At 39.4% G+C, this 26,573-nt stretch overlaps 13 protein-coding genes across 13 annotated transcripts; 7 read left to right on the forward strand and 6 right to left on the reverse strand.

Annotated features, from left to right (window-relative positions):
- Positions 1 to 401: 401 nt before the first annotated feature.
- TOT_040000352 (hypothetical protein) lies at positions 402 to 554 on the reverse strand (the record flags this gene model as incomplete). Its single annotated transcript, XM_009693979.1, has 1 exon — positions 402 to 554. One exon carries the CDS (start codon positions 552 to 554, stop codon positions 402 to 404), a length of 153 nt encoding a protein of 50 aa, XP_009692274.1.
- Positions 555 to 579: 25 nt separating this feature from the next.
- Positions 580 to 6,263, forward strand: TOT_040000353 (uncharacterized protein; the record flags this gene model as incomplete). The annotated part of the gene is made up of 6 exons (XM_009693980.1): positions 580 to 1,510; positions 1,583 to 2,025; positions 2,134 to 3,088; positions 3,365 to 5,493; positions 5,664 to 5,785; positions 5,873 to 6,263. 6 exons carry the CDS (start codon positions 580 to 582, stop codon positions 6,261 to 6,263), a joined length of 4,971 nt encoding a protein of 1,656 aa, XP_009692275.1.
- A 261-nt stretch (positions 6,264 to 6,524) lies between these two features.
- Positions 6,525 to 9,522, forward strand: TOT_040000354 (uncharacterized protein; the record flags this gene model as incomplete). The annotated part of the gene is made up of 2 exons (XM_009693981.1): positions 6,525 to 6,846; positions 6,917 to 9,522. The coding sequence occupies 2 exons, from the start codon at positions 6,525 to 6,527 to the stop codon at positions 9,520 to 9,522; spliced, it is 2,928 nt and encodes a 975-aa protein (XP_009692276.1).
- Positions 9,523 to 9,666: 144 nt separating this feature from the next.
- Positions 9,667 to 9,810, forward strand: TOT_040000355 (hypothetical protein; the record flags this gene model as incomplete). Its single annotated transcript, XM_009693982.1, has 1 exon — positions 9,667 to 9,810. The coding sequence occupies one exon, from the start codon at positions 9,667 to 9,669 to the stop codon at positions 9,808 to 9,810; it is 144 nt and encodes a 47-aa protein (XP_009692277.1).
- A 59-nt stretch (positions 9,811 to 9,869) lies between these two features.
- Positions 9,870 to 12,704, reverse strand: TOT_040000356 (uncharacterized protein; the record flags this gene model as incomplete). Its single annotated transcript, XM_009693983.1, has 6 exons — positions 9,870 to 10,469; positions 10,706 to 11,343; positions 11,491 to 11,874; positions 12,012 to 12,303; positions 12,342 to 12,382; positions 12,572 to 12,704. 6 exons carry the CDS (start codon positions 12,702 to 12,704, stop codon positions 9,870 to 9,872), a joined length of 2,088 nt encoding a protein of 695 aa, XP_009692278.1.
- Positions 12,705 to 12,974: 270 nt separating this feature from the next.
- On the reverse strand, positions 12,975 to 13,274 carry TOT_040000357 (conserved hypothetical protein; the record flags this gene model as incomplete). The annotated part of the gene is made up of 1 exon (XM_009693984.1): positions 12,975 to 13,274. The coding sequence occupies one exon, from the start codon at positions 13,272 to 13,274 to the stop codon at positions 12,975 to 12,977; it is 300 nt and encodes a 99-aa protein (XP_009692279.1).
- A 388-nt stretch (positions 13,275 to 13,662) lies between these two features.
- TOT_040000358 (conserved hypothetical protein) lies at positions 13,663 to 14,769 on the reverse strand (the record flags this gene model as incomplete). The annotated part of the gene is made up of 1 exon (XM_009693985.1): positions 13,663 to 14,769. One exon carries the CDS (start codon positions 14,767 to 14,769, stop codon positions 13,663 to 13,665), a length of 1,107 nt encoding a protein of 368 aa, XP_009692280.1.
- A 1,502-nt stretch (positions 14,770 to 16,271) lies between these two features.
- TOT_040000359 (sybindin) lies at positions 16,272 to 16,868 on the forward strand (the record flags this gene model as incomplete). The annotated part of the gene is made up of 1 exon (XM_009693986.1): positions 16,272 to 16,868. One exon carries the CDS (start codon positions 16,272 to 16,274, stop codon positions 16,866 to 16,868), a length of 597 nt encoding a protein of 198 aa, XP_009692281.1.
- A 207-nt stretch (positions 16,869 to 17,075) lies between these two features.
- Positions 17,076 to 18,562, forward strand: TOT_040000360 (uncharacterized protein; the record flags this gene model as incomplete). The annotated part of the gene is made up of 8 exons (XM_009693987.1): positions 17,076 to 17,168; positions 17,265 to 17,355; positions 17,455 to 17,485; positions 17,565 to 17,708; positions 17,809 to 18,052; positions 18,191 to 18,298; positions 18,342 to 18,374; positions 18,449 to 18,562. The coding sequence occupies 8 exons, from the start codon at positions 17,076 to 17,078 to the stop codon at positions 18,560 to 18,562; spliced, it is 858 nt and encodes a 285-aa protein (XP_009692282.1).
- Positions 18,563 to 18,752: 190 nt separating this feature from the next.
- Positions 18,753 to 19,898, forward strand: TOT_040000361 (uncharacterized protein; the record flags this gene model as incomplete). Its single annotated transcript, XM_009693988.1, has 5 exons — positions 18,753 to 19,028; positions 19,113 to 19,361; positions 19,420 to 19,520; positions 19,661 to 19,731; positions 19,843 to 19,898. The coding sequence occupies 5 exons, from the start codon at positions 18,753 to 18,755 to the stop codon at positions 19,896 to 19,898; spliced, it is 753 nt and encodes a 250-aa protein (XP_009692283.1).
- A 216-nt stretch (positions 19,899 to 20,114) lies between these two features.
- Positions 20,115 to 21,593, reverse strand: TOT_040000362 (nuclear RNA binding protein B; the record flags this gene model as incomplete). The annotated part of the gene is made up of 4 exons (XM_009693989.1): positions 20,115 to 20,189; positions 20,368 to 20,484; positions 20,790 to 21,343; positions 21,461 to 21,593. The coding sequence occupies 4 exons, from the start codon at positions 21,591 to 21,593 to the stop codon at positions 20,115 to 20,117; spliced, it is 879 nt and encodes a 292-aa protein (XP_009692284.1).
- A 1,158-nt stretch (positions 21,594 to 22,751) lies between these two features.
- Positions 22,752 to 24,761, forward strand: TOT_040000363 (DEAD-box family RNA-dependent helicase; the record flags this gene model as incomplete). Its single annotated transcript, XM_009693990.1, has 2 exons — positions 22,752 to 23,340; positions 23,587 to 24,761. The coding sequence occupies 2 exons, from the start codon at positions 22,752 to 22,754 to the stop codon at positions 24,759 to 24,761; spliced, it is 1,764 nt and encodes a 587-aa protein (XP_009692285.1).
- A 282-nt stretch (positions 24,762 to 25,043) lies between these two features.
- TOT_040000364 (conserved hypothetical protein) lies at positions 25,044 to 26,255 on the reverse strand (the record flags this gene model as incomplete). The annotated part of the gene is made up of 1 exon (XM_009693991.1): positions 25,044 to 26,255. One exon carries the CDS (start codon positions 26,253 to 26,255, stop codon positions 25,044 to 25,046), a length of 1,212 nt encoding a protein of 403 aa, XP_009692286.1.
- Between the last annotated feature and the right edge of the window lie 318 nt (positions 26,256 to 26,573).

Raw genomic sequence — 26,573 nt, forward strand, 5'->3', positions numbered from 1 at the left:
AATAAAAACTTTTTTTAATCTGATTTGTGTTAGCAACAGCTCAACTTCTAAAAGCTTTAGAGATAAACATTAGTATCTACAATATGCTTAATTCACATCAGAATTTTAAAAAATTTACTTAAATATTAAATTATTGTTAGTTAAATAGCAAATAAATAATAAATCGGGCACTAATCTATGGGAATTGTTCATATAGTGATTCCATTACATATTCACACCTTTTAGAGTTTAACTCTAATCTATATTGTTTAAAACAAATTATAAATTCCACACATACAAAATTTGTTGACTTCCGTGCTAAATTTGTTTTTATGTAAAATATTATTTTGATTCACAGAATCATCCTTATTTTACAATCATATCCATTTATAATGTTTTATAATAATAATTTGTAAAGCAAATTAATCATTAACTTCATTGTTATTGTAATATTTAGTTACAACAGCGTTGATACAGTATACACTTGACCATTTTGATGATATCAACAAGTGAACAAAATTCGCAAAATTGACAACTAAAGTCAGATCTTTTATTTTATTGTATAACCAGAGCATGTTATAACCATATCAATTTGTTGAAATGAACAACACGGCCTCAGATGCTAATACTAGCTCTGGCGCCGCGGACCCAGTTGTCTCAAACTCTGATCTGGAGTTCACGACTGTGGACGAAAGGCCTTCAGACTATGTGTCAGCACTCGTGCGTTACGAATCGTTCAAGTTTGAAAAGAACATGAACGCGACTGCGAGAGATATTCTGAACGAAAGTTGCTCAGATTACTATTCGAGTATCCTGAACGTGAGCTCGATTGAAAACGCAGCACCATCAGGATGCAACTGCGACGGAGTGACGGACCTGTTGAGAGCAAGGACCTTTGAGTTGTCAGAAAACAACACGGATTCACCAGTTACCTACGAGGAAGTCCCCGAAGGATACGAGTTTGACGCAGATCAGTCAGACACATGTGACATTTGCCACTCCTCACTGGCAAATCTGTCGACGTCGACCTGTAAAACATGTAAAACAAAATCGCACACTAACTGTTTGTTGAACAGCTGTAACACAATAACGGAGTTGGTGCCATCGCAGAGCAAGGAGAACGGGGAGAGTACAGAAGGAGGAACCGCGAGACAGAACAACTACGAATACCAGTGTAAAATATGCGCAGCTAAATTCAGCCCATATAAAAAACCGAGGTGCTGCATATGTAACCTGAGAGGAGGAGTGCTTAATCTAACGGAAAAAATGTACTACCACCCGTTCTGCGTGTACTACTCGTACGACGTGCTGTACCCGTACTTCAACAATAACCTGGTACTGTCAAACGCACAGATGTTCAAAAGACTCCTCAACTCACTCTCAGAAGAAACTAAAGTAAACTACGAGGAAAGAAAGTGCCAAATATGCGGAGACCATAAAGGAGTAACGATCAAGTGCAAGTATCTGACGTGCAAGAACCACGTTCACGCACGGTGCATAACGGAAGGTTACGAGGAAGATAAGATGACTAGTGGCGGAGAGAGAGAGGATAAGGAGCATGAGAACAGTGATGGAACTGACCTGAAACATAAGAAGCGCAAAGATAAAAATGGGCTCGTGATCTTCATGATGATAAAACACACGTCAAATCTGGGAGGAAGAAACATGCTGTTCAGAGCGTCATTCTGCAGAGAACACACGAGTAAAAAGTATATCAACTACTCAATATATAAGCAGCTGGTAAATCAGTCAATACTGACAAGAGCAGATGGAACGAGTTACAGTAAGTACAGGAACATAATAGACGACATACTGAACAGATACTTCGTCAAAACCGCAAACATTAACTTTAAAATCGACACGAACATCAATATACCGAACATAGTGAGCACAGACGAACACGTAAAAAAGAGGAGGAAGTTGGACGAAATACTGTTTAACATAGAGAGTAAGTTGAGTGAAAAGGAAGAAGAGAGTAAAAAGAGTAAGGAAAAGGGGCAGGTAAAAGAAAAGGTAGAAGCAACCACGGAATTAGAAGAGGACCTGGTGACGTTTGAAGACACAGAGACTCTGCTGGAAAAAAAGGTAGACCAGCAAAAGGTGGAGGGTGAGCAAAAGGAGGACAAGGATAAGAAGGAAGAGGAGGACCTGAAGGTGCAGAAGGTGCTGTGGCAAAAATTCGACATATTTAATCCAATAACGTTTAACCCGTTCACGCCAAATTACTATCGCAGAGAAGGAGTAGGCACGTCAGTGGGTGTGGGAGGAGCGGCAAACGCGAAGGGGACGACGAAGGACCTGGTGACGTCAATGCAAGAAACGCACGATAACGCGCCGCTGCTCTCAGTGCTCCTCTACAACAAGGAGGTGAAGGACAACATACTTCCTCTTAACTCGATACTGTTCGACAACATTAAGAGTAACCGGGAACTGGCGATATGCTACCAGCAGAAGATACTGAGCAGCTGCAGCGGGATCATAGAGTACCTTAACATACTTAACAGAACGCTGACGTACAGAGAGGACGACGAAATGCAGGTATTTGTGCTATTCGAGAACGTGGTGGGAAACTACCTGCTGGTATACGCGATTAACAGGAAGGTGCTGACCTCAATGAACTCGGAAGAGTTTAACGCGCAGATGCAGTATGACCTGAAGGCGCTCCTGACGAACACGACGGTGCGAGAGAGCGCAATGAAGGATAACACGCTCTTCAACCACGTCAACGTCTACGGAATCAAGGACGACATCAAGTACATACACAGCATACTCTCGAGCTCAGGAGGAGGAGGAGGGAGCATGAGCAAGAGTAAGCAGTACACGAAGAAACTCAGGCTCGCGCAAAAGGTGAAGCTCAACAACTTTGAAATTGAGCTGCTGAAGAGGTCGATACTGGAGATGAGGAACATCAACTACCTTAAACTGATCGTGGTCAACAGCCTGACGACCGTGCCCACGTACCGGAGCAACGGAGCAATGTGCACGCCGCCGAACGCATGCATGGAGGAGAAGTACGTAAATTACATAGACTGGAGCAAGATTCTGCACAACATAAAGAGCCTCTACGAGAACAGTGACTCCTCAACGCCTCTGAAATACGACGAATACAGTAAGCTGACCATAGTTGTTATCTGAGTATAGTTGTTAGTTTCGTAGGTAGATAGGTAGATACATGGTACTACTGAGGTAGAAACGTAGATATACAGGTATATATATAGGTGTGTAGTGAGATGTGTATATAGCCAGACATACAGGCATTTATGTGGATAGATAGGCACACATTCAGTAACTTATATTGATACACATATAGAGACATATAGGCACATAGATACACACGTTTAAAGGTGTAAAAGTATAAAAATATGAACAATACAAAATAATTTAGGACTGCTAACACACTTCAACGCAGAGTTGGACAGAGAAAGAGAAAGGGTAACAGGACCCGTGGTGGAAAATCACCACAGTTACATGAATAACGAATACAAGTACATCGAGGGAGAGTTGGACGTAGTTAACTCGGACCTGATTAAAATAAAAAATAAGCTGCACGAAAAGATACTGGAGTACTGCAGCGAACACTGCCTGGACCACGATAAGCAGGTGAAGGATAGAGCACAGCTGCACAAGTATGAGTTCAACGAATACTACTACTACGTGCTGTATAACATGAAAAAGCTGTTCTCACCGAAGAATAAGTTGAACCTGCCGAGCGTAGACAGCGCGGAAGTAAAGTCGTTTAAGAACGTGGCGCAGCCAATGCCGAAGGTGGCGAAGAAGCACCACCTCGGAGAAGGAGTGGAGGAAGAAAGCAGGTTCTGCCAAGTCTGCTACAACGAGGAGGAAAACAACATCAACGTGCTCATCAAGTGCGCAAGGTGCCTGATCGTGGTCCACAAGTACTGCTACAACGTGCCAATCGCAAAGATACTGAGGAACACTGAGTACCTGTGCAACCGCTGCGAGTACGAGAAGAAGCAGCTGTCGTCGCAGTACCAGTCAAACTACAAAAAGTTCTCAATACTATGCTACATATGCAGAAGAGGCTCGGGGCCGCTGACGAGGGCGAAGGACGAGTGGTATCACCCGTTCTGTTACCTGGTGGTGATGATGACGTCAAGAGCGAAGACGTACGTTGAAACCAGAGAAAGAGGGACAGCGGTCGTCAGGGAGCACAATAAAAGCGAGTTGTACGTGAGGAATGAGACTCTGGAGCAATTCTCAGTGGACACGCAGGAAGGAGAGAGTTCGGCGTCGACCGAAATCCGCATGGACCACGAAACGAAGTTTGAGGAGGACCACTACAGACAAGAGCAGGACAAAAACGAGCTTAAACGCCAAGGAACAGCCGACTATAACAAGTTAAACCATGAATCAGCCGACTATAACAAGTTAAACCATGAATCGGGTGAATATAACAAGTTAAACCATGAATCGGGTGAATATAACAAGTTAAACCACGAATCGGGTGAATATAGCGAGGTACAGGAAAACGGCAATGAATATGCGAGTCCAAATCAACACGAAGCTGAGTATGGCGATATACACGCAAACACGGATGACCGCAGCAATTTACACCAAGACGACCACGACTACGCTAGTCTGAACCAAAACACAGCCAGTTACAGCAGGGCGCACCAAAACAAAGCTAAGACGGCGGACGAGATGTGCATAGTATGCGGAATCAAGGACGGAGTCCTGGTGGAGTGTAACCTGTGTACAACGAAGTTCCACCCGTTTTGCGCATACTTCCACGGCTTCAAGTTCGAGTTGGTGGGAGGAAACAGCTGCATACCGAGTTACACGAGCACCAAAATAGCAATAGTGTGCAATGACCACTTTACACTGGGGGACGCGGATGATGCCAAGGGGAGTGAGAGTAGCGACACTGAAGCTCTTGTTGACCACCATTTACACCATTTACACCAACCACAACGAGGACACCAACCAAACCATTTACAGCAACCACAACGAGGACACCAAGGACACCATTTACAACAAGCAAACCACTATGGAGTCAAAAGTAAGGCACGAGTAGATGGCCATCAAGCCCGCGATGAGGAGACTAAGCACACAGGCAAAGGCGTTGAAAGTGCAGGTGGCCATGGCGTAAAGAAGCGAAGACACAAAGCAGTGGTAGCCAAGGAGCAGGAGCAAAGTAAGGAAGGGGCCTCAGAGGTAGACGAGCAGGCAGTGGACATGGAGGTCATAACGACGGTGATGAGTAACAGATACAGACGCTACATCAACAGAGACGTCAACGACACGATCTACGACAAGGATAAGAAGAAGAGGATCATACAGAGCGTCACAACGACACTGGAAGACATCAGCTACGAAACGGAGCCGAAGCAGAAGCCAGAAAACACATGCAGTGTGTGCTTCAGAGACAGCGGAGAGCTCAGCTGCACGAGCTGCAACGCCTACGTCCACAGGTCGTGCTACCCAGAGGAAATCAGCAGCAGCTTCAGATGCGACCAGTGCACGTACGCAGCGCAGTCGAACAAGGACAGAGAGGTAAGCACCTACAGGCGTTAGTAAGAACCCACAGGCGTTTATAAGATTGATCTACCTAGTTAGTTAGCAATTTAAAGGCCGTTAAGTAGATATTGTATTGGTTGATGCCTATAAGATTATGGATAGTGTATATACCGACAACGTATAAAGAAGATAATAAAACACTGTAGACAATTTACTGTTACATTTGCCTGAGCAGTGATGCGATGCTGATTAAGCTCTGCGATAACATGTACTACCACATCATCTGCAAAATCGTGTACAACTGCCTGGACTGCCAGGGGCCTGACACGTATTACAAGCCGGAAAAGGACAAGTACGAGCTGCACAAAGCGCACAAGCAAGCGGAAAGGAACATAATGGACCTAGATAAGGGAAGCGACTTTGAAGAAGGAGGGGATGGCAAGGAGAGCGGAGAAAGCGGATGCAATATATGTGCGGGAGACCACGGGCTCATGGTCTACTGCTACAAGAACAAGTGCGGACTCAAGTTCCACCCGAACTGCGCAACCAAGAACAAGCTGGTGCTCGAGGTATACTTCACGACGGAGGGCATGAAGTGCATAGCGCTCTGCCACGAGCACTCGCTGCTCCACAACACGGTCGGCGCGGGCCTGAAGAGCCTGCTCAGGCTCCGAGTGCAGCTGCTGATGACGAAGAACATATTCAAAGACCTACACGACCAGAACGTGGTCCTGAAGGCGATGCTGAGGAAGAGAAACGAGATATACAACACAATGTACCCTCTGGACAAAATATACAAATCATAGGCAGCTTTAATATTTTAGAAAAACAAGGCACCTGCGAGTCACTAGAAACCGCCAGAATACACACTATAGCATTAACAAAATAAAGGGTTTTAATTAATATATGTATTTAGTTGACGATTAAAGAGTGGCGAATCGGTGTGTTCAATATCGTGATGGGTTAATGCAGTTAAACAGGTGGAAAATAGAAACATTTTATTTAAGATTCATTATGTAAAATATAAACCACTGTATTATAGTTAAAGAAGATGATAATTATAAATAATGGCCTTAAGTTTAATCTCAATAACGCACATGGCGCTGCTTGTGACGTGTGTTAGGACACGCGGCTTTATAAAAGTCAAACAGATAAGCAACGACCTTTTAACCAATGAATTATGTAAAAGGAACAGATATTCCAGTAGAATCTTCAGTGATTCAATTGATAATCGCAGTTTTAAGGTTAATACTTTATCGCATCAATCCACTAACGCGGATGAACCGGAAGAATCTCACAGGGTGTGGTATAAGGAACTCATAAAATATTTTAAACATGATGGGAATGTGGATTATTTTCTCAAAAGGGCTTCGGAAGATTGTATAAATGGTACGCTGTTAACCATACATTTATGATACACAGAAATATGATAGCTGTATTCAACTAATTAAAATTTTAGATAAGTGTGAAATAAACATAATATCGCCACCACCTAATCTGACTGGAGAGTTGCACATGGGCAACTTGCTGAACTTGGTGTGTTCCGATGTGTACAGAAACTATTTGATTTTAAATGGGTTTAAAGTCAACATCAACTTCTCAAATGACCACGCAGGACTGAGTTTTCAGAAGTTGTTCGATACAGGGTATCATTTAAACGACCAGGAGTCACATCTGCTGAGTAGTGACACACTAAGGGATGGCTTTACAAGTGAATCTGATGGAGAGCAAACTCGTGAAAAATTAAAACTGGCACACAGTGTGTGCGACAGTATTAAACAGAGACACATTGAAGACTTGAAGCTGTTAGGAATAGACTGGCCGTATGGCCAGTTTAGTCTGGATGAGCACGTGCAAGAGTTAAGTAAGAAGGTGTTCATAGAATTCTACGAGAAAGAGCTGTTATCGGAACAGAATTGGCCATCGCTGGCAAATTACCACGAAGATAAAATAGAACCAATATCAGCAGCTGAAGTTGAGTACAAGCTGGTACGTAAAAGACAATACACATTAAAGCTCTTGGTGAATGGATGTTCTAATGTTAGTGAAAGGCAAAATGATGGCAATTGCAGTGGTGTTGAAATCATAATAAATACAACTACACCAGAATTTTACTACGCTACTACTGGAGTAGGGGTGTCTCACGAGGATTATGAACAACTTGGTGCTAAAAAGGTCTACTTGCCTAAAATCAATAAAGAGGTGCCAATAGTCCCACTAGATACTCTTTCAGGGGATTACAAGAAGGTTAAGGAGCGTGAGTCTATGGGAGTAGCTAACTATGGCGAAGGTGTATTTTCAGATGGTTGTCATAGAAGCGTTCAAGGTGAGGACGATGGTGATGTTAGTGGAAATGGTGAGAGTCGAAGACAGATAAGGGGGGTGCTAATAACGCCAGCGCACTCGGAAAATGATTTCTGGATAGGCAAAAGGTGCGGATTGGAGCTCACAAACATCCTGAATATCAATGGAAACCTGCAAAACGTGCCCTTTAAGCTACTAGGATGCAGCTTGGATGCAGCGCTGGCTGACGTGCTGGAGTTGTTCCAGGAGAATGGAATGGTCGACGTTAGTTGCCCAGTGAACATGCTCGACAGTTCAGCGAGGGTGATAACCCTGCCGATTCTGCACTACGTCCTGGACTCAGAAAAGCTGGTCGACAAGGCACTGAAGGCATTTGAAGAAGTAAAGGTAGTGCCGGAGAGTAGGAGGTCTATGATACTGAACAGGCTCAACGGCATTAGGTGTTGGTGTGTTAGCAGGCACGGCTGGTGGGGAACGAGACTGCCAATTTACTACCTTTGCGACGACTTTAAGTACTATAAAATCATGGCGCTGACGAGAGCTGATGCTGAGAAGAGGGCTGAAGAGCTCCTGGAGACGACGATGGAGGACATATATTCCAGGGGATACAGGATGATACAGGACTCACGAGTGCTTGATACGTGGTTTACGTCGTCACTGTGGCCCATGTTGTCGCAAAAAACCGACCACAACCAGGACCAGCAGAAGCAAAGGAACGTACTGTTTACCTGCTACGACATATTGGAAACGTGGATCGTGAAGATGCTGCTGATCTGCTCGAACATAAGCAAGGCGCCGCCGTTCGACGAGGTGTACCTGCACGGCATGGTGTCTGACGGCCGCGGCAAGAAGATGAGCAAGTCACTAAACAACACTGTCGTGCTAAGCCAGCTTTTGAGAGGCCTGGACGTAAATGTGGCCAAGTTCGACTGTAGCCACTTCGAAACAGCCGACTACACCAACTCTTTAAACAGGGGCGTTGGTGCGCCTTCTGATTTGAAAAGGCGGGACGACCTGGAGTTGCTTGTAAAGACCAACTTAGTTAGGCTAAAACTGAGCAGCATGTGCAAGTGTTCCGACTTTACCAGCTACTACGAAGAAAACGACAGATCACTCTTCATGCTGACCAAGTATTATCAAATTTTTAAGTTTTACAACAACATGCTGATCAATGGTGGTCCCAGCGACTTTGACGCCCCGGGTGACACGCACCCTGCTGTTGACTATATTGAGTCACTCATTTCCTCAAAACTCAACGAATACGCTTCTCTCATTGACGAAAACATTACATCATTCCAACTGTCAAGCTGCACATTATATTTGGAGCACTTAATAAAGACGTTTTCCGACTTCCTCGTGCCCTTTATCAGATTCACTGTTAATGGGCGCGTACACCGTCTGGAGCATTTTGACCCGTATTTTGTCATGCTGAAATCCCTTATGTACCCTTTCACTCCAACCTTTGTGAATTCATTCCTGCTAAACAAGCTTCCAGTGTGTTCAATGGAATGGCCGTCCTCATCAGAGTCCAGTGGTGTCTCCCGCCACTCTACTGATTTCGACGACTTTGCGAAGTTATTGAACGAATTGCGTAGGAACGTTCTTAACAACACCAATGTTAACGGCACGAACACCACCTCCAACTGCATCAGTTTCAGCCTTCCCAGTAAATTATATTCCGAGTTTGCCATCTCCTTTATCAACTATTTGCTTGAGCTAACTTTTAACAAAGTGCCAAACATAAGGTACTCACCTGTATAATCTGATACGATTGCACATCTATACACATTTGCATCCCTTGAAATTGTGTTTATCATATATACGCAAGTACGGTTCACGGTACTCACGCATTCTTACACTATCTACTGTCGACAATGCTATCACATACTCTATCTACTGTCGACAATGCTATCACATACTCTATCTACTGTCGACAATGCAAACACATACTCTATCTACTGTCGACAATGCAAACACATACTCTATCTACCGTCGACAATGCTATCACATACTCTATCTACCGTCGACACTGCTATTACATACACGTAGACGAATTTAAATACTATATTCATTTGTGTTACCAACAAAGAATACACAGCTAAAATACACTAATCGTTGAACCATAGTGTTGTGAACGGCAGCGTCTTTTGGTTCTTATGATTGACATTGTACAGGTAGTGTTCCTTGCCGTGATACGGGTAGGACTGCCAGTTCGGGTGCAACCTGTTCAGGTTCCCTGCGAACATCTCCTCCAGTATCTTGAAGAACAGGTTTTGGAACATGAGGTCCCACTCTATTTGAACCAGGTGTCCCTTAGAGTCCACCAGTGACCATGTGCTCTTACTCACACTGTTGTGCTTCCTTCTCCTCACTGTCGTTTTATATCTTCTTTCATCTCTCGTCTTCTCTTCATTTCCGTACTTTTCTCTATTAGCGCTTATGTTTTCATGGTCGTGTTCATTTTTATTATTTCTTGGTTCAAAATGTTCTGGGTAGTGAAAGAATGTTGATGATGGTAATTCACTCAGGTCCAAATCTCTCCTTTCATTTTCCTCATTGTGATGATTTCCATACTCAGTGTCTGTTAGGTTTTCACAGTCTGAATGCGTATGATTTATTATTGGTATAACTGCATTTTCAATTAAGTCGATTGCGTTTCCAAGCCTGTTTGTGCTTATTATATTAGTGCTGTCTGTTACTTTATAGGCCTAAAGATCATTAAATCACCTCTTTACTTAAATCACCTCTTCTAATAACATTTGCATATCACTAACTACTTACATCCATTAAATATATAATTAGTTTAACGTAACTTGCTCCACAAATTAAACTAAAACAGTATCTAAGGTTAAATACAATATTAACTAATCATGACATATACCAGTAACTATTAGTTAAATAAAATATTAACTAATCAAAACATATACCAGTAACTATCAGTTACCTGCTCTATTGACTTTTTTATGATTAACTCTAGTTCTGACGGTATGTCCATGTCGTGTCTCACTATCATTGTTGCTATTTGGTGCAGGTTCAGCTTCATTGACGCTGCTATTTGTAGGAATTTAGTGGTCACCTTCATTGTTCTCAGACACTCGTCTCGCACGTGCAGGTACTTCTTCAGTCTTTCTATGTCCTTGTCCACGTTGAAGGAGAATATTTTCGCCAGCTCCTCCTCGCTGAACGGCTCCTTTGACTGTGGCCACTCGTACCATACCCAGTCTAGGTCACATATGTCTATCACGTCTGGCAGTATCAACCCGTGGTCTATTGGTATCAGCTTATACTTGTTTTCCTTGTTACTTTTCACCCCCTTTTCTTCTTCGCAATTGTTTGCAACGCTTCCGTTTGCGTTTTCTGCGTTACCTGCACTTCCGTTTACCAGTGTTGTGAAGTATGCTGGGTTATTTACTACCAGTATGTTTCCGTCGTTTCGATCCAGGTTGAGCACTCTGATATCCAGTATCCCTATCTTGTGCACGTCTTCCACTGAGAACAGGTTCGGGTTATAGTTCCCGCTCGTTCCTCGTGCTACTATAAACTCCTGGAGACTCCCGACCTTCCACTTTAACTTATTTTTTGCTACATTATTAATGAGTTCATTGTTTTACTCTATTTAGTATAAAAATAAATAGCTCAATCCCATATATTCCATAAAATATATTCATTAAAATACATTCAATGCTTCTACCTACTTTATTTACCTACTTAATTGTTTATATAACTTACAGTTGAAATTGTTGTATGAATTTGTTGTCGAGTCCAAGCTCATTGACGGGGTAAATGTGAATAGGTCGTGGTTCACTGTGTTTAGTAGATTCAACCCGTTAATCGAGTTATTGTACCCGCTTTGGCTATTGTTAAGTGCCTGGTGTGCTATTTCGACCATCGTGGTGGCTGGTACTCCTGAGAAGTTATCGTATGAGACATCCAATATGTATGCTGCCACCTCTCTCGTCGCTCCTTCTCCGGATAGAACTCCGGGCCTAAAGCCCTGCTGATTCATGTTTCCGATGTATCCCCTCGGGTTATACGGTGTGAACGCTTCCTCGTCGCACGGCTTAAAGATCGCTATACACTTTCCTGCCTTGTTGAACATTTCATAGGTACCGCCTACACGTTCACGTTACACATACATTAAAAACATCAACACAGTACACATCAGCCAATTATAACATACACGACTACTCATGTATGGCTACACTCTTATGTATCTAACTCTATATACGCCAATGATTTATCTTTATTACCTGTTCCATCCATTGTCAACCTCGGTTTATAGTTGTTTTTCATTGATAATGCCACCTCGTTAAATATATTTTCCATTCTGGCACCCATCTTCATACCCAGTGGGCGTATTCCTGAGCCTGAGGGCGACTCTTTCAGGCACCAGTATAGCTTATCCTCGGTACTGAAGTTGTTTATGTAGCAGTCCATTGTTCTATAGTTCGGCAGCTCCTGCCCCTTGTACAATATCCTCAAATCCTTCACTCTCGTGGTCGCGGGGAGTGATAACTTCTTTATCAGCAGCCTCTTTATCATCTACAAGCCAAATATACACGTGTTACCTAGGAAGCAACTAGAATAACTAAATTACTCAATGTGTAAATAAAAAAATGACCTTAAGTCTTAAAAATAAATACATATACAAATAAAAAATTTTAAAGTATTTGTGCTACGAAATAAACACAAAAATGCTCAAAATATCACATATTTAAACAGGTTTTTTGCTTTATTTGAACGAGGGGAACCACCGGGATGGTTTAAAGCTACGAACGGCCTACCTGTATATCGTAAAAGGGATATATACGCAGGGCTCCATGTCTCGAGCCGTCCATTTCGTGTAGGACGAAACGAACTGACTGATCATCGAGTGAAGCGAAAAGGGCGTTATGCGTGCTATAGTAGTTCTGCTGGGATATTCGAATCCCTCCGGAAGACATTATAAATTATGTTACAAAGTTCTAAGGACTAAATTTCATTATATGGGTGTATTATTAATATAATATATACTGCCGATCTTCAACCAAACCGACACCATATATTTTGTTCCACCTTTTAAGAATCACACATTTTACATATTACTTATTGCTTTTATTATTGGTGTTTATGCATACTAACTATTTTTATGCGCTAATACAAAAGATACGTAGTCATATATACGCAGGCGATTAACTTATTTTTCGTTTATAATTGAATCTACTCATGGATCCTCAGGGTCCATCAATTTGCGGTGTCATTTGTTTTCTTTCTTCTCTTTCGATTTTCATCCTTTTAAATATCATTGTAATTCCCCAAATAACTGACCATGCCCATCCTACAATTGGTAGCATCTGCAGCAATCCTATTATTACATCCTCCATACAATCATCGTATATTCCGCTGAAAGCTGTTCCGATACCGAAGGCAAAGAAGTTTATGAACGCAAGGATGTATACTTTTCTCTTACTTCCGCCTATGGGCACTGTGAAAGTCCTTATTCTGTTCCAAATACTTCCTTTTGATAAAACCATATTAAAATCAAACTAAACTTTACGATAACTCAACTCTACTATATTAAACTGTTATACATATTACCAGTGTCTCCTTACTTGTTGGGGCCAATAGTTGCTAACCTATTTGGAAGACTATTTCCCCCTTAAACAACACATATTTTACACCTTAAAAGTCACATTTATATTATATTTTAACATTAAATTCATATACACAGTATAACTACTTCGTTTCAATCCTTCTTTTATAGACTACTATTTTACACATTTAACTTTTTTTAATTTAAAAAATCTTACACACCCTACCTTTTTAATTATGTTTTAAAAATACAAACAAACTTCCACCGATATATTTTAATTTACTATCTACATATTTGTATAATTGGACACATATTGTTTTCAAATGATATTAGTAATATGGTCTTCTCGGAGTAGGTTCGATGTGATATTTATAGTTCACATCATCATTCATGAACGATCTTAGTGGAGAGTTAGGGCTAAAGTTTGCGAATGACTTGCCGTCGCTAAACAAATAGTCCCTTTTCGTGCTTAGCCCGTCGTTTGATTGAAAGTTACTGTTAGCGTATAGAGAGTCGTAATAGTTTTCATTTTGGTTTGCATTTGTGATAAATTGTTCATTCAATTCCCTTTCCCACGGAAACGATGCGACGAAGTCATCGTTGTTGTTCGCTCTTGACATATCCACCATCGGTGTTTCTACTGTAGTATAGTCATTTTTATATTCATTTCCCGGTTGAAATGCAGTTAAAAATTCGTTTTTATAATCGAATCCTCTGTTCGAATCAACCGATTCGTTGTTATATGTGTTTTTATGCCCGTATACTGTATCGCGAACTTGCTTATATTTCATGTTGGCTGGCGTTTCAAGAAACTTGCTAGAGTTAACATTGTAGCTGGAGTTATAGTACCCAGGTGTGTTGTATTGAGATTTATATGTTGAGCTGCTAAACAAGTTGTTTGAAGGGAAAAGGTTCCCATATGATGCACTCCTGTCGACACTCATTCCGCAACCCGAATCATGGCCTGAACCGTTCCTCATATTTGTCCTATATATCGATGCTGGCGTTTTATATTCAAAATCTGAGGGTTTTTCGTAGCTCTTATCAAACAGATTGTTCTGATTACTCGGAAGGACGTAGTCTGGGAAGTAGGTGTGATTGAAAGGGTCTTCGGAGGAATCAAAACGACCCGTGCCAAGATCTTCATAATGTGTAGTCTCTGAGAATTTTATCCTTTCAGCCATCCTTTCCAGCTCATAATCAGTAAGGTTCGCACTTTCATAGTGTACCTGCTGTAGCAAGGGGTACAGTTCTTTTAATTTAGAGTCAAAGCCTGGAGGCAAAGAATAAAGATCATTTTTGAAACAATTTGACAAGTTAATTACGTTTTTCGCGTCATTACACACAAACGTGTCTGCATCAGACATATCGTACTTCCTCAACTTATTTAACTCGTCATCCAGCCTACACCTCTTCCAAATCAACGCTGCAGACATTGTAAAAATATTTAAAATAACAAGTTTTCTGGATTGTGATGTGACAAATTATTTAAAAAATTTATATGATTTTAAGAACAGTATCATAACTTATATGTGTGTTATGATTCTATTCGTATGTGAATAGTTGTGATTAAAATTTGTGTTTTAAATGTGTACTAAAATTTTAAGGGATCTATGATTGATATGGTACAACAGATTATAAAATTAACTGATATAAATTGTTGTGTTCAACAGAAACACCTATGTCATAACACTATAAAATTGTCACACATTCTATTCATTTTACACCAAGTAAAACATAATATACTCATTTTCTTTTGTTTATAATTTAAATATTATGAAATAAATAATATAAATGAACGGATATACGACATCGTATTACACAAACACTTATCACCTATTAACATAATCTTTGAATATAAACAAACATACACATACACACTGTTTTAAATATAGAAACATTGGTTAGAGTTTGTTTTTAAAATGTAATTATTTTCCATAGACTTGAGAATCCAACTAGCTATAAACGTACCAATATCAATCAAACCAGTCTTCCATCTTACCACTTCATAAGCGTCCTCATTTATTACAAGACCATTTTTATTAATACTGTAATTTTATATGAATATTTCTATCATTTTATATATACTAGTGGGGATGATATACGTCGATATAATGTAACCGAAACATGATGTTATATTATTAATTCGTCTATAGATTCACATACTTAAACAAACACATCTCATAAATCACCAATTTGTATATTTATATTGTATATTAACTTTATCCCATTTATTATATGGGCGCACTCATCATATTGCTATGAATAGCAATGTTGTCACTATTTATTATCAATAAACACGGTTCCTTGATTTATTACAAGGTATTTTACCCATATATCAATCTCATATATTAACTTTAGTGCTTAAGTGGGAATGATACTTTATCTTCCAATGACATAATCCGTTTAGCAAGCACATTTCACGGATTATCAACCATTTCAGTAAAACTATGTTCTCCAAAGTTAAACGATAACAATCCAATATTTCCACAGCCGAAAGGTATTTAATATATATTTTATACCTCATTTTCCACACTCACATATTTTTAGGAATTACTAATATAGATTCAGATTCATATCGTCTTCAATGCCTTGAAACCCTCACAGGTAACTTTTACACACCTTAATTCGATTTCAGGGCTCTGTATTTTTATGGTTTGTGACTTTAATGGGCCCTCGAAAGCTCATTTAAATGTAATGCTAGGTTATATCTACGAATTATATTCTGACTACGTCCAAAAGTGCCCATTTCATCAGGTTGATATGCCAATAAGATCGCGACAGTTTGACGAACAAATAGCGTTATATTTTAAGGACTGGGTGTAAAGGATATCTATACTTCGACTTCACATATATTCAAATAAAGTTTGAATAAAACTCAATTGATACACACGGAATAAATAAATAAGTAAAGTGGACGCACACGCACAATATACAAATGAACTGGAAAAATTTCGGTTACGCATGTTGTCTTAGCTGCGGGTTTAACTTTTTCCTGTTTCAGGTCCTTTTCTTCCACCTCAAGTTCGGGCAGACTTCAGTGGAGCTGGCACCAGAGAAGATACCGACCGCGTCAAACGCCTGTATGACCTGCGGGATCATAAACCTGATTATTGTACTTTTAAGCATGTGTTACATAAGGGGCATAATAAAGTTTAACCCCTTGCACTACGTCATGAGAATATTTAACATGGCAGGAAGACACGGACCTGCCACCGGAGCAAACAGATACCGGAGGTTCACGGACTCGTTTAACCACTCTGTCCCAATCCCGAACTCGCCTTCCGACCAGGAAAAAATTACAGCGGCAAACTCAGGCTTCTCGCACCTAAATTTGTCAGAATCGGGGCTTTCAGACAAGTTTCATTCAGGTCACAACATGGGCACCACCTCCAGGTCGGTAACGCCACCACCACCTCCGCCTCCAGCCCGGCAAGGCTCAACGACTGTAAATAGGAGTACTGTATCAATTCAAAGCACGGAGCCAAACACACAGGAAAAGAAACCGCCCTTTGAAATGATCGATTTAAACTAAACACAGTCACACAGTATTTTAAACAGCAGAGAATATTTGTAATTTGGTAAAATTTTAGCACTTATTAGATTAATATTCACGCGTGTGTTGTTTTAGTGTATGGCATCAGGTGGGTTACAACAATCACACTTTCATAGCTAAAATTATAATAATAAACAATATTTATATAATTATAAACTAGCATATTTTATCATTTGTAGTTCTGAAATGATAAAGAGCTTGAAAGTTAGTAAATCAAAGTATTTGGGGCCGTTATGTGTTGGAATCATAGCCTTTCCATTTTTGTACGAGTATACGAAGGTAATTTGATATGAAATATACAAACATAATATAAATAATTAATGGTTAAAATCTTAGATTTGATTCTTGGTATTTTATTTAACATATATTAAATAGGAGTTCTACTGGACACAGCGCCTTAAGAAACTCAATATGGATGAGATTATTTCCGACAGATTTACATGGCTGCATCACTGTATGATTGTAAGTTGATAAACACCTATAAATTAATATTAATTTCTAACGTTAATCAATAGAAGGATGAAATTGATAGGACTCTACTAAAACAATCTTCTACTAAATTGAGCGATAAAACAACATAAAATGGTACTTGAGAGGTACAAAACAATGAATTCTATAATTTATTATTCAAATAAAAACATATATAACTATAAACGTAAATTAACATTTACACAGTTTGGATTATTCACATCTTTACACTGATTACTATAAAGATAAAGTGTATCTACCGAGTGAAGATACCTTTTTCTTTGTAGATATACTTCACAATGAATTCAAAAACATCTTTGAGAAGAACCCACGCTTAATACTGGAATTAGGGTAATGATAGTATCAATTTATTATCACTAATAATTAATGTACTATTTTGATCAATCTTTATATATTAACTATTAAGAATTAAGACTATAATCTTATTTAGCTCTGGAAGTGGCTACATAACAACATATTTGCTAAAAATGTTTAAATCGCACGAAAATGATACACACAGTGAAACGAATGTTTCAATGCCGTTCTGCGTATGTGTTGACATAAACAAGTACGCTGCCGAGAGTACAAACAACATGTTAAAATCTAACGGCGTGAAGTCATATTGTGACTCCATTTGTATGGATATGTTCTCCAATATAAATAAAGTCAAGTTTGACATGATCATATTCAACCCAGTATTAAGTTAATAACTCAATAAATTAACTATTTAACAGACTTAACAACCAATTGTAGAAAACAGATTATATAAAATAGGACATAGTATTACTGTAATAATAACATATGTTTAAGTATATTAATACTAGTGTTTGTAGCCATATGTGCCAGGAACGGCAGAGGATGGCAATGACGTACTAGACATGGCCTGGAACGGAGGGAAGGACGGTTCCGAAACAATTATAAGATTCATAAAAACTATCGATGTAAGTATATGAACACACAAATGTGTATAAAAATGAAATTTAGAATTATTTGGACAAGGAAGGATGTGCATACCTGGTATAAATACTATTCAGACGCTAAGATAGTAGAAAAAGATATAATTAAAAAAAAAATCGATATAAACTATTTAGTTGTTGGAAGAAAGGAACAAAGTGGATGAAATCGTTAAAAACATAAGGAGAACAAACCACGGAATAGAGGCAGGTTCTCTTATAGTCATAAATTCCACAGGTTCTCGGACGTAAAAAAATAATCGGAGAACACCTAACAGTTGTAAGGTTTTTTAAACTTTAATATGTATTTGATTCCAGTACCTTTTGTATTAATACGGTGTGATTCTGTGGTGTTAATAAAATTATCTGTTTGTATTAAAATTAATTTAGTTAATCTTTTATTCAGAGACTAAGTTATTGTGTAAACAATTTACTTATAAAAATGGTTCAAAATCCAGAATACTCTCAAGCTAAGGTTAAAGTTCGTCTATGCGAGCAGCTTAGGGTTCACGCTCCTCATATTTTCTCAAGGAGGCAGGCATCGCAGCCAGATTCTTATCAAAAGTATCCGAAAAAATTCCAAGATAACGCCAATCCGCCCTTTAACCGTGGACCGCCCTTTCACAATCAGCCTCCTGCTCACGACCCTGACCCTCCGTATTCTAACATACCTGAGCCGCCGGAGCCTCCAAAGGACTTTTCCATATACTCCAGAACCGTAAGTGATACGATGCATGGACTCACATTCGTATATTTTATCATATTTATACCCTTTTAACTGCTTTTACTCATTTTCTTTCAGAACCTCGTTTGGCAGGGAAACATAGCTCGCAACTCAAAGAAGCTCACGGAAACTCTGGCCATTAAAATCAGCGGCCAGTGTAGTCACTTTTTAACTGCTTCCATCGATATCATTAACATTACTCATCGTCTCAAGTGGGAGGAGGCTTCTAAAAACGTTCCCCTTGCTGTGTTCTCCTTGCACTCTTCCAACAACCTTAAGTTGGAGCCCTTCAATGAGTATATTGAATACTTCAAGACCAAGAACAGGGTACGTTTTAAACTGATTTTACTTATTCCAAATTACTATATAACTTACCTTTACTTAGATTGGTGTTGCTCCCTTGGGTAATGATCATAACATTTACATTTGCGCTCCTGGCAATCCACTATTCGACAAACACATGCCTGGCGGAATAACCACACCAACGTAAGTCACTATTTTATATGATTATTATAATCTATAGCTCCTTGTATTTACTACTTATATATATATATATATATATCTGTGTGTATATGGTATAACATATGTGTGTGTATATGGAATAACATATATGTAATACTTTTTAGTCTAATCGGAATCGTTGTTGCTAATGAAGCTATTACCACAAATCAACCTGGACGACTACAGCAATCAAACGGTAACTATTTTTCTATGACTATTATTACCATGTATATCACCATTACAATAATTACTATATGTATATTTATGACTGTTATACCGTATTTGTATGCATTTTACTTTTCTTTAGGCGACTGGTTAAATCAGCTAAATAACATTACTGCTATGCTTGGAACCAAGAAATAATTATTTCTTTTATCCACGATAACCAACTAATGTTTTAGTACACAACTACAATACTATTACACATTACCTAACAACTACAATACTATTACATATCATCTAACAACTACAATACACTTAGATATCATCTAACAATTACAAAACAAATACATATTATCCATTCACAGAATTATATATATGCCAATTTGTGTGTATGTGTGTATGAATATGTATATTATATTATGACGTCAATTCAAGGCAAGGAAACATTTTCAGATCGTTAAAATCGGGTGCTTTAACTCTAATCCTGTTGTTCTAAAAATAAGATTAGTATCCAATTTTTAAGGCACTTAAATGTATGATCAATAATGATAGTAGTCACTACATCCATGTTGACCACACACAATAATAATAATCAGTATAATAATAACTAAAATAACAATATCTATCTTTATTGTCTATACTACTACTTTTACTTTTATCTATTTCTTACAGTGTTTCTTGGTCTGGGTTGGCCCGAGTAGTTTTTTCTGGACTTACGATCTCTAAACGATGATGGATGACTGGGCAGTACGTTGGAAGGATTCGAGCCAACGTTGTAGTTGACAACCTGAATATTATGTTATAGGTGATAAATCATGCTATTAGTTCAAAAACTTCATTATCCATACACAGATTAGTCAATAAACATTGAATAAATGAGTTTAAAGGAGATAAATAGCTAACCCTTTAACTACATAATGACATAATGACATAATTGAATAACCTAAGTAAATAAGCATACTTTATTAAACACATAAATAGCTACACAACACAATTATTATTTATCTAAATACTCTCTGTATAAAATATTTGTTAAAATACTATATCCGTTCAATCATATAATCTATATCATTCATTTTTTCTCAATCTTACCTTTACTTTCTCCTGTGTCTTTGTTTCTTCCGTCTTCTTCACGTACTTTACATATCCACCATTCTGGAGTTCTTCGTCTGTCGATACAGTCTTCTTGTCATTTACTGTAAACGTGGGCAAATTTGTTCTTTTTGACTTCTGCAACAATTTGTATGACTCGAAATCCATAATGTCGTTTTTCGTCTTGTCGTTCCCCTTATCCTTTCCGTTTTCCCTGTTCAATTCCTTTTCTTCGTTAGATTTCGACGGCGTCTTGTCGTTAAGGGTCAGGTTGTTCAGTTCTTCTGCAAGTTCGTTATCTTCTGTGATCATTGCGTTGGGCGTTTTTGATTCCTTTGATGGGTTTCCCCAGTTGTGTCCTCCTTCTCCTTGTTTCTTAATTTCCTTTCCTCTTCCCGTGCCGCTTAACCTATCGAACTTTCTTGCTGCGTTTGGGTTCCCTCTGAACCTTCTACTTGTGTGCCTGGCCCTAGCTCTCGTGTCGATGATATTATCATCTGTGTATGTTGGGACGTTGTCGACGGCGACGTATGCGGGAACAACATGGTACGCAACTAAAGATAAATCAATGAGTTTTTATATAAAAATTAACTCTATACATTCTAATTATCTATTGGCATTCCTGTATGTATGTGTTTGCGACATTTTAGTATATATGTGTCGTTACTTACTCGCTGCATTGCCGTACGGGACGTGTGTTCTTGGTATAACATCTGGATGATAATATACGACTTCATGATCGTCGTAGAAGCCAGCAAATTGATTTGACGTCCCAACGTTGTAAGTAACCTTGTTAGCTGCCATTTTACGAATTTCAAAATATGTGACTAATAATTCTTTGTTTAAGAGATCAACTAATTTTCACAAACAAAACACTACCAAAGCATCAGAAAGTGTGCCTGAAACTCATTTTAGTATATAACTAAATTGTTGAAATAAGTCATTTTTCAGAGACACATAAATTGCTTTACATTATAACTTAGTCGCTTTACATATTTTATTGGCAATAAAGTATTGCCTTTTATTGTTATTTTATCGTTTTTTCTATCAATTAATCAAACAAATCGTTACGAAAATAAAATTAATGATGGGAATTATAATTAGCCTATATAAAATATAGGGCTTACGGCAGTTATTGATCGTTGCAATCACACATTTGAATGGTGGAATAACATATTACTTATTGATCTTCAACACATCAACGTGATCTGTAATTTTATTTTATTTTAGGAATCTTAGCGACTACGAAACTGATGATCATTTATGGGTTGCACATGTTAACCTGAGATCATGTAGGAATCTAAATCGTGTATAATATAAAAACCAATGAATCAATTGATAAAAAACCGATCATGTAAACCTTCGATTCCAAATAAAAGGGTGCAAATATTATAAGTAAGTGAGACAGATCTATATGTAATACATTGATTCTCTTTCGATACAAATTAAACGGACAAACAGATGAATATAAATAGAATTAAAACAAAACACACACTATATACAAACATATACGGTTTGGATCTAATATAAATATTGTATATTTATAAAATTTTTTCCACACAGTTGAAATTAATTTTAATTAAATGGACATTCGCTTCAAAATTTGATTCGGATCACTTTCGAACAATCTTTAGATTTGTTATAATGTTATTCATTAAGACACAATTACTGTTTTTTAGTAAAAACAGCATATCCCTGGGGTCTCATAATGCCACTGCCCCATTAGCTGCGAATCCTTTTATTTCAGGCGATAAATATAAGATACAGAAATTGTTGAACACATTTTAGTTGTCAAATTTGAATGTGTGACTCTTTCGTTGCCTATTTTTGTAATTATTAAAATTGTAAATCGCATATTTTTTGCGATACTGCCATTGTATTTCAAAAGATAGAAAATGGCTTCTATCGACAATTTTAACCTGTAGAATAGTTGTAGAGAGGTTATTGTGATATATTATAAGTATGGCTGAAAAAACTCAGGAATACAGTTCCACTTACAGGAATCATTCTTACGGCCCTTCTAGATTCTCAACATCAAACCGTCAATATCACGAAAAGGATAGATCCTCCACAAGAACTTCGGATCACCACCGTGATAAGTACGCAACGAAGCCCTATGATAAGCCCACACCCAAGTCTTTCGAGAGGAATGGGTACCAATACGATCAGAAGGGCTACTACAACTCAAGGAACTTTGGGTCGAGTTATGGCGGACACAGATACGGGTCCGGCTACCTCGGAGCTAACCTGGCGCCAGTCAACTGGAGTACGGTGGAACTGGTCAAATTCGAGAAAAACTTCTATGTCGAGCACCCGGACGTCAAGGCTCTCACGTGGAAGGACGCAGAAGCTATAAGAAGCCAGAAGGAGATAACAGTGGTATCGGGAAAGGATGTCCCCAATCCCGTCGTGAAGTTCGAACAGACTTCATTCCCAAAGTACATATTGAGCTCGATTGAACAAGCTGGATTTAAGGAACCAACGCCCATACAGGTTCAGTCATGGCCAGTTGCACTATCAGGACGCGATATGATAGGAATAGCCGAGACAGGTAAATTTAATACTTAGTGGATCAATTAGAATATATTGTGATTATAGTTATCAAATTATAGAAATGTTGAAGTATAATAACACAAATGTAGTTTTATACAATACAGTAAAGGATTACATTTAATTAATAAGTGTTATTCGACTAATATCTATGATAGTCTAGATGATATATATAATAGCAAAGAAAACAACAATTATGACAATAATATTTAAGACTGTGACAATAAGATTCTTAATAAATTTATAGGATCTGGAAAAACATTGGCGTTTTTACTGCCAGCAATAGTTCACATAAATGCACAGAGTTTACTTAGGCCAGGAGATGGGCCAATAGTTTTAGTATTAGCACCAACGAGAGAGTTGGCAGAACAGATCAAGGACACGGCAGTGACATTCGGAAAATCAAGTAAAATAAAAACAAGCGTAGCCTACGGAGGAGTCCCAAAAAAGTTACAAATCATCAACTTGAAGAGGGGAGTGGAGATACTAATAGCGTGTCCAGGAAGGCTTATCGATTTTTTAGAAAATCATATCACTAACCTGAAAAGAGTAACCTACCTGGTGCTAGATGAGGCAGATCGAATGCTGGACATGGGATTTGAACCTCAAATCAGAAAAATCACCTCACAGATAAGGCCAGACAGACAGACACTCATGTTCAGTGCAACGTGGCCGAAAGAAGTCATTTCACTCTCACACACACTACTAAGTCATGAAGTTGTGCACATCAACATCGGCTCCCTGGACCTGACAGCGTGCCATAACGTGGAGCAAAACGTGCTGATAATAGAAGAAAAGGATAAAAGAATGAAGCTGAAGGAACTACTGAAGAAACTGATGGACGGAAGTAAGATTTTGATCTTCGCGGAAACGAAAAAGGGAGCAGACACACTTACGAGAGAACTGAGACTAGACGGGTGGCCAGCATTGTGTATCCACGGCGACAAGAAGCAGGAGGAACGCTCCTGGGTACTCAGCGAGTTCAAGGCAGGAAAACACCCAATCATGATCGCCACGGACGTGGCGAGCAGAGGACTCGACGTGCACGACGTCAAGTACGTCATCAACTACGACTTCCCCGCACAGATCGAGGACTACGTGCACAGGATCGGCAGGACGGGCAGAGCTGGCATGAAGGGGAGCTCCTACACATTCCTCACGGCAGACAAGTTCAAGGTCGCGCGCGACCTCGTGAAGCTGCTCAGGGAGGCGAACCAGCCGGTGCCAGAGGAGCTGCAGAAGCTGGCGAACGACCGGTCCAACAGCGGAGACTTCAGGCGCTGGGGCTCGTACTCGCGAGGCTCCCACTACACGTCCTCGAACACGACTCCCATCGGAGGAAAGCCGTACACAAACAGCTACCACGGCTCCCACAGTTCCCACAGCGGTAGCTACAGCTCATATTCGTCCTATAGGAGATAATGTAATGAGAAAATTAGACTATAGCAGCAATGTACGTGGTTTATTTTTGTATGTTAGCGTTAGTGTTCTGTAATGTGTGCGTCTGTTCATAATATTGAAGTTAAACGGAGACATCCGGTGTGTTTAGTTCGTGGAAAGTATGCATGATAGAGCTTCAAGTAAACGAAAGGTGCTCGTTTCAGTGTGTAGAAGTTAGGTAAGTGGAAAACAATGGGAATGGCTAGCCATATATCAGTGTTAATTTAGAAAATTAAAACGGGATTCTAGATGTGGTTTTACAAATCAGGAATTGAAGCGAAAGTGAGAGGGAATGAATCCACCCCTAAGAGATTCAGCCCATTTGGTGTCCTTAGAGTCCTCGGAAAAACAGCTGTGATGATAATATCTACGAGGGGATCTGCTCTTGAAGCAGACGTAGTTGGATGAAAGGAGGTCTGGAGTTGGCTCGACGTACTCAATGTGGAGTTTGGGCACCCTTCTCCTGTTGAACATGCCCTGGAACTCAACATTGTGTTGAGGTGATGAAGAACCAGCTTGAGCTGCGAGTGGAGTGGGCGAGAGTGGGTTACTTTGAGGTGAATTGTGTAGACTAGCATTTCGAGGATTGTGTTCACAGTGAGTGCAATGACAGCCATGATTTCCATCTTTGCAGTGGCTACAGAGACTACCATTAAGGCAATCATTGCAATGACAACCATGATTTCCATCTTTGCAGTGGCTACAGAGACTACCATTAAGGCAATCATTGCAAAGATCACAATTGTTAGAGCAATTGCTGTGAATACAAGCTTTACAATGATCACAGTTATTGCAGTGAATACAATGATCACAAGCTTTACAGTCGTTGCAACAACTGGTGTGACCAGAACAGCTACAGTCCTTACAATGACAGCACTCGTGGCAGTGGTTGCATTCCTTACACTGGTTAGGGTGAGAACACTGAGGGGAGTCGACGCCGTTGGAGGTATTGGACGGTGAGATTTCGTCGTCATCAGACGAAGTTGATCTTGAAAGGTCCATTTCAGTGGGATTTACGATGAAAGATCGCATCCTCGTTATCCTCTTGTCATTGGAAGCGTTGGTCAAAAGCTTCAGAATTATGTTTTTGAACTTTAACTTGTTTATGAGAATGCTGGCGACAGCACTATCCGAGTCAGATAGTGAGATTGGGACGCCGTCCCAGCTCTGAAGAAGCAGTAAGGAGGCTTCGTTGGTAGTGGTCGAATGCGGAGACTTGGCAAAATAAGCCAAGTTTGGCACTGCCAGCTTCAAAAAGTCGACCTCGACCCTGCTGAGTCCGTCCAAAGACACAACCTTCGTCAAGTCAACCTTGGCTCCTACGAGCAGCCTCTCAGAAATTTGATTAATCCAGGCGAGCTTGAGGTCAGTGTCACTTGGAATTAAGTCAGTATCAGCATTACACCACGTTCTCAGAGATGATACAAAATTGTGATGAGTCACCCTATCAATTTTACTGGGAGAGGAGCACTTCATGATGAAAATTGTGGATTCAGCAAAAATTAGTGTTGCAGCAGTTACACATTAAAAAACGTTGTTGAAAAGATTAGTTTGGCATCCGATTGGTAAAAAATAAGGGATGCTTGCACAAAGAATCTCAATATGAGAATGCACAGAATAATACGGGCAGAGCGACAAATGCGACTGAAAATTCTAGCGAAACAACAATTAAAAAGGAAAATTCCACACACGAATACACATGAAGTTAATGTAACAAACTGTAGGTAGACATATGCTTTCCATTGCACCATGATGCAAGTGATAAATCACATTAGGCGTTAGTTTTCGCAATTT

Source organism: Theileria orientalis, chromosome 4 (genome assembly GCF_000740895.1).
Source record: "Theileria orientalis strain Shintoku DNA, chromosome 4, complete genome".
Classification (NCBI taxonomy): Eukaryota; Apicomplexa; class Aconoidasida; order Piroplasmida; family Theileriidae; genus Theileria; species Theileria orientalis.